General features: G+C 41.3%; 1 protein-coding gene across 1 annotated transcript; it reads left to right on the top strand.

Moving 5' to 3' along the window:
- The first annotated feature begins 3,167 nt into the window (after positions 1-3,167).
- Positions 3,168-6,183, top strand: tnfrsf9a (tumor necrosis factor receptor superfamily, member 9a). Its single transcript, XM_026367251.1, has 7 exons — positions 3,168-3,571; positions 4,923-5,039; positions 5,161-5,298; positions 5,389-5,461; positions 5,545-5,648; positions 5,741-5,905; positions 6,043-6,183. The coding sequence occupies exons 1-7, from the start codon at positions 3,430-3,432 to the stop codon at positions 6,156-6,158; spliced, it is 855 nt and encodes a 284-aa protein (XP_026223036.1). The 5' UTR covers positions 3,168-3,429; the 3' UTR covers positions 6,159-6,183.
- Positions 6,184-6,265: the final 82 nt, after the last annotated feature.

Here is a 6,265-nt window from a genome sequence, read left to right as displayed (position 1 = left end):
GTCGGAGTGACGCCACTCTCCCCCACATAAGAGAACATGTCAGAGGTCTGTCAGGAAGGAAGTGACGTCACAGCCATGTATTGACACCCTCGCATGCGGAGGCAGATTAAAAAGTAGTTTAGTAAAGCAGCAGCCCCCAGAAGAGCACAGATCTCCTGCATGATATTCACAATTCACTGTACAACAAACTACTTTTAGACTGACACTGGCTTCTGTCTTAACTGACATAGTTGCAGTTTGACTCTGAGGATTTTATCAGCCTACGTCCACACTCACACACTCACACACCCTCACACACACTCATTTACCAGCAGAGTGAATGCATTTGCTACACTACTTACCGAACTATTCAAAAGTATTTCCCAACTCGGTATGTTAATTGGGCTTTTGGGGTTTACTGTGCTTCATAGCTGACTTTTTTGGGGGGGAGGTTGAAGAGTAAATGTGGGAGGTGTTTCTTGGCCAGTGATGTGTAGGCAGACGTGGTGCTGACTTTTGACATCACAGTCTCATGTTACATGTGTACACTGTGCTGAGAAACTAAGCTATTCAAATGCCAAAGGTGAGACTGGCCAAATGTCATGATGCATAAACATGACATAACAGGAATATCTTGTGATGATTACAGTCCCCTCATTTTAAAGCATGATTTGAGGCTGAGTCAGAAGCATCATCTACAGCATTCTTATCACCCCTTAAGGGAATTGACACATTGTCAGCTCGTCGTTAGTCAGCTAATTAGTCAGTTGTTTTCACGAGTGAAAACACTTACTGTAAGACCAAACCAGTTCTCTTTTCAAACGAAATAAACAATATGGAATTGGGACCACATTTAACTAAAGCCACTGAGTACAACAAAAACTTTTACCAAAGCCATGCTTTCATTTTACCTCAAAGGGCATTCCTGCTGCGCTTTCTGTTTCAGTTTGTTTGGGGTCTTAGCAGGTGATCAAGGAAGGGAAAATTTTGAACTTTCTGTGTTGAGAACAGACACGTGATGCTTGGCATGAGTGCCTTGTGTTGGGTGACTCATCACAAAGTAATCCTCAGGGAGTCAATAACAATCAGTGTCATGTCTCTTGAGCTATTCAATCACAGGAAAAGCGCAGTGAATTTGACTCTGTCAAGGCTGGGTGATTTACAAGTACGCTTAACGTCTGCTTACTTCAACTTTTTACCAGTTAAACTAATGCAAAAGAAGCTCTTGTAAAAACTTTAAAGGGCTAAAACTGTAAGCTACAATGGGCCACTGTAAAAGTCACCACAACCACGAATGCGTCAGTGTCTGAGCAGTCCTGTGCTTAATGGATAAATATAAAACTAAGTGGAAATATATTAAATATAGCCACCCTCTTGTCATTGGTGACTGCAGGTTACTCTTGCACCAGTGATGTGACTGAGTGTTGAATTGTGTGGTAATAATACTTGGACTGGCTTAAAATGTGAAAAGGTAAAACTAGACACAGTTTTTAAGTCCTACATGCAGGCAAGTTGGAACAAGTGCAGCAACTATAACAACAATATCCTGTGTGTCACTGAGATTCTGTGGCTTAAATCCTAATGTTAATTGTTTCTTGCTAAACACAGTACAGTCATGGATTCATCATGATGGATCAGGATGGATGGATTCCAGGAGACTTTACACCAGCGTGATGAGTCTTCATTTAAATGAAGTGATGTGGAATTGAGCTAATGACTGCAATGGAAGTGAAGGAACAAGTGGTCATCTTCAGTAAAGTGACAGTCAGGAATTACTTCCAGGAACCTAAGGCTTTGTTCACCTGGGCTGTGCAGAAATTCCATGATTAATTCAATTCAATTCAATTTTATTTGTAGAGCGCTTTTTACAATTGACATTGTCACAAAGCAGCTTTACACAACCAAAGAACAGTACATGAACAGTGTATGTGTATGAGTCATAATAATGTGATTGTCCCTGATGAGCAAGCCGAGGGCGACAGTGGCAAGGAAAAACTCCCTGAGAAGGCAACAGGAAGAAACCTTGAGAGGAACCAGACTCAACAGGGAACCCATCCTCATATGGGTGATTACATGCTGTGTAGGCAGCAGGCAGTCCAGTATAACAGTTAATGTCTTTAAGTTAATATGGAGTCCAGTTAGTTATTGCAGGCAGACTAGTTCCATTCCTTGACTATCGAGCGTTGAGTCGAGACCTCCGAGAAACAGCTTCCGACGTCCGCCGAGGCCGGGACCGACTTCATGGTAGCTTGTGACCAATCCAGTCTCCAAACGCATCCCAAAGGGCAAACGGTGGATCCAGGCGACGAGATCTCCAGCCAGAAGTTGGGCATCAGGACGAGTCAGACAGGACCAGAGGGCAGAGGGTGGAATGACGTGTAGCTCGACAGAGAGACAGGAAGAGGGAAAAGAGAGAGAAGAGGAGAGATTGCAGTTAGTTGTATTCACAGTCAGATAAAGTTTGAGGTGAATGTATATTTAGTGTAGTGCAGCAGGGACTCCGGCAGGACTAATTATGACAGCCTAACTAAAAGGGTGGGTTCAGAAGGAAACACAGACATGAGGGCGCACTGGGATGTAGAGCAACCGAACACTTCACCATCAACAAACCCGAGTGATCAGTGAGAGTTGGGAAGACAGCATCTAAACATACCAGTTCACCATAATGCTCTACGTCCATGAGTCCTTCCCAGATCTATTTACTCAAATCCTTGACTAAATAGGTAGGTTTTCAGCCTAGACTTAAACACTGAGACTGTGTCTGAGTCCCGAACGCTATTTGGAAGGCTATTCCACAACTTTGGGGCTTTGTAAGAAAAAGCTCTGCCCCCAGCTGTAGTTTTTAGGATACGAGGTACTGACAGGCAGCCAGCATCCTTTGAGCGAAGTAGGCGTGGCGATGATTAGGAATTCAATTCAGGCAGCGCAGTCGTAGAGCAGCACTGAAGAAGACCTGTAACCTGATCTGCTTATGTTTTTCTTTAATTAACTATCCAAAAACTTCTTAACCCAATATCTTAGTATTCTATTGTTGCTGTATATTGATTTAACTAATAAAAAAAAACTGTCTCTAATCTTTCTATTAGGATTAAAATAAAATGCGATTCTGTTTTACAAACACAAGTCTTTGACATTTCTGCTCTTTTTTTCTGGCACAAGACACGCCCCCCCTTAGTATGAAAACCACCCCCAGCTGGCTGTAGGGTGAGTTGCACACTGAATCTACAGCAGAGAACACGTCTACATATATACCTCTGAACTTTGCTGCTAAAAGACCTAAAGATATTCTGCTGAATTTAGATTTAGACAAACAAATAGTGCCTTTGGAAAGAAAAAAAAGGAAGGAAGAAAGATAACATCTTGGATTTTCTTGGATATTCCTCAGATTGGATAAACTCATACAAGAGGCTGTGTCATCCTTTCTCATACTACTGGAGGTCTGACAACAGTATGGCTTCGATCCTGTGGGTAATGGTTCTCTGTCTGCTCCTGCAAAGCTGCCTGTGCAGTGTTGAACAGACTAACAAAGGCTGCAAGACATGGAGTGCACAAAAAGGCAGCCGTGATGTTTGCTGCGATGAGTGTCATCCTGGTAAGTAATAAAAGAGCTGCTGATCATTGATGTGTCTCGGTGTAATTGAATTGACATTTGAATGATAAAGCTTCTACATGATAATATATACAGCCATTTTCTGAGGTTGCCACTGTTGTACTGGTCTAAATGAACAACACAACTACCTGGAGCATTTTTATTTATATATTTTTACAAAGGGAAGGTGAAAGGTAATTTCTGCTCCCATTTCGTCACCCTGTTTATAAAAAAAAAACTTATAATGCTGTACACTCAGTTGGTAGTTTGTTGGGTTCACCTAGTGAAAGCTAATTCAGTCTAACAGTCCTGTAATAAATCCTCCATGTACGTTGAGTTTTTGTTGACGGTTTCACTCAGGTGTTGATTCCTCATCATTTTGGAGGTTGTAGTTCATGCTGTTGTTGAACTAGACATCGTTATACAGTAAGGTGTTGCCTCACCGACATAAATATTGTTGACAAACACTTAACCTTAGTGAAACACTGCAGTTAAACAGCAAAACTGCACCATGATCACGCAGTTAAATGAAAACCTCTCTGACACCAACACTGAACATCATCATCTTCATAAAGACATGGTTCCTCATGACACAGTTACATCAGACTAGATTAGTTTAATTAACCATATATAACTTCCTTATGACAGTAAATATATCAACCAGCCTAGATCATTGCTTTACCCAAAGACCTAAATAGTTCGACTAATTCTCTGTAGTGTCTGACAAAATCCAAAAGTCAAGCGGATTGTATGGGGATGTAAAAACTGAAATGATATTCCTGTCTTTCAGCAGTTCCTCAGTGGTGGTTACAAGTAACCAAATATAGTTTCAGTGGTTTCAGCTAATACCACAACAAAGTGAGAAGGCGTGAATGATGTAACTGATAATTAGGAGCTGTGACATTTATACACTTCAATTCCAGAATTATACAGTCTTACTGACTCTAAGTACTGTGATCAAGTACGATTTCATAGGGATTTCTCCTGGATGTTTTCCCATTTTCTGCAAGGTCCCACCTTGAGTCACAGCATTTCAGAGACAAAAAAATGATTTGGTATTATTTTACATGAAATTCACAAGCATGTACAGTAATCCACATTATTATTATTAGATTTAAAACAACTGTTTAGTAGGTAGTTAAAATAAGTTCCTCAACATCATATCCGCTAATGTGAACATTTCCTAAAGCTTTTCTGTGCTGCAGTATAGCTTGTAAAGCTTTGAGGCAGAAACTATGTGTATGACGACTTGTTACTGAAGGAGTTGACCTAACTAAATGTGATGTCAGCTGACGTGGCAAAGCTCACAGTGATGCTATTTGTATCTGATTTATGTTTGTGTGTGTGTCTATAGGAAATCGGATGGTCAGAAAGTGTGGTTCAACTCCGAGCGATCTCTGTACTCCTTGTGAGCCTGGAACATTTCTGGACCGGGCAAGTTTCAAATGTGCCAGGTGTACACAGTGTGTAGGTATGTTCGTGGACCCAGAGTCAAAGATTCTTCCAGTAGTGAATTACTATCTGAGCACAGAATAGAAAGATCAGTCAAATTACAAGATAGTAAAACTCTCTTACCGTGTTTTTATATCTAGGTGCTTTAGTTCAGGTGAAAGCCTGCACTGCCACGAGCGACACAGTGTGTCGCTGTGAAAAGGGACTGAGATGTGGAGATGATCGCTGTTCCTTCTGTGTTATGGAATGTGTCAAGGGTGAAGAACCTGCAGACCAACGTAAGCAATACTACAAATAAGAATGCAACTCCAGCACACACACTACACAGGCACCAAAGACTGGCGACTCAACTGAGTTTTTCTTTGCAGGTTCTTGCAGACCGTGTCCAGAGGGAACCTTCAATAACCAGATCCACCAGAAGTGTAAACCCTGGAGTACCAAGTAAGCTATAGCCTGGGCTGTAGTTATTATACTGCTTAGATATGACTGGAATTTTTCTCTCATTGTTTCTTCTTTTCTCTAAGGTGTCCCCATCCACATCAGTATATTGAACACAAAGGAGATGCTTTTTCTGATATCAAGTGTGCAAATGCTTCCGTTAGTCCATCGTACAAGCCTACTCAACCTGGTAACACACAACGTCTGCTTTTCTTCTTCAGTTGTTTTGTTTTTTGCTGTTGTTCTTTATCTTTGGTTCTAAATTCCTGTTGTTTGTATCAGGTGCCACAGACCAGGGGTGGCCACTGGTCATATTTATGGTTGTCAGCATAGCTCTGATGGGCTTTACCATCATCGTGATCATCACTATGGCTGTGAAAATCCTCCAAAAGAAAAAGAAATCAAAAAAGCCAGTCCCAACAAAACCAATAATCAGAATGCCCACAGGTAATTACTGACGTACTTCATGATTAATTCTGATGTGGTTTTGCTTGTCATGTTACCTGAATGTCATAATACAAGATGTTTAGCAAGTCAAACAAGGTTAAAATAAGTGGTTGTTTCATTTTCCCTTTCTGTTTTAGATGACCCTAGGACATTAATAGCAATAGAGTGCAGCTTTCACGAGGCCCAGCAAGAGCAGGGCAGCAGCACGGAGTCGCTGGACTCCAAGGACTCATCAGACCGGCTCATTGCATAAAGGAGGCACACTGGAAAGACTGTCGCACTGAAATTCAAAAAAGATTTTGTGGAGTTTAGCTGAAGGAAACAGGATATCCTTAATAAGATAGGGTCCTTGTGTGTGAT

Source organism: Anabas testudineus, chromosome 7 (assembly GCF_900324465.2).
Source record: "Anabas testudineus chromosome 7, fAnaTes1.2, whole genome shotgun sequence".
Lineage (NCBI taxonomy): Eukaryota > Metazoa > Chordata > Actinopteri > Anabantiformes > Anabantidae > Anabas > Anabas testudineus.
The sequence above is the reverse complement of the archived record's forward strand: the minus strand, read 5'-3'. Positions and strand labels throughout refer to the sequence as shown.

Bases quoted from the DNA above. Each gene is read 5' to 3' on its own strand.
- tnfrsf9a (XM_026367251.1), top strand. From the start codon at position 3,430: ATGGCTTCGATCCTGTGGGTAATGGTTCTCTGTCTGCTCCTGCAAAGC. The intron at 5,649-5,740 runs GTAACACACAAC...TGTTTGTATCAG, and splicing joins GTACAAGCCTACTCAACCTG to GTGCCACAGACCAGGGGTGG. The intron at 5,906-6,042 runs GTAATTACTGAC...TTTCTGTTTTAG, and splicing joins AATAATCAGAATGCCCACAG to ATGACCCTAGGACATTAATA.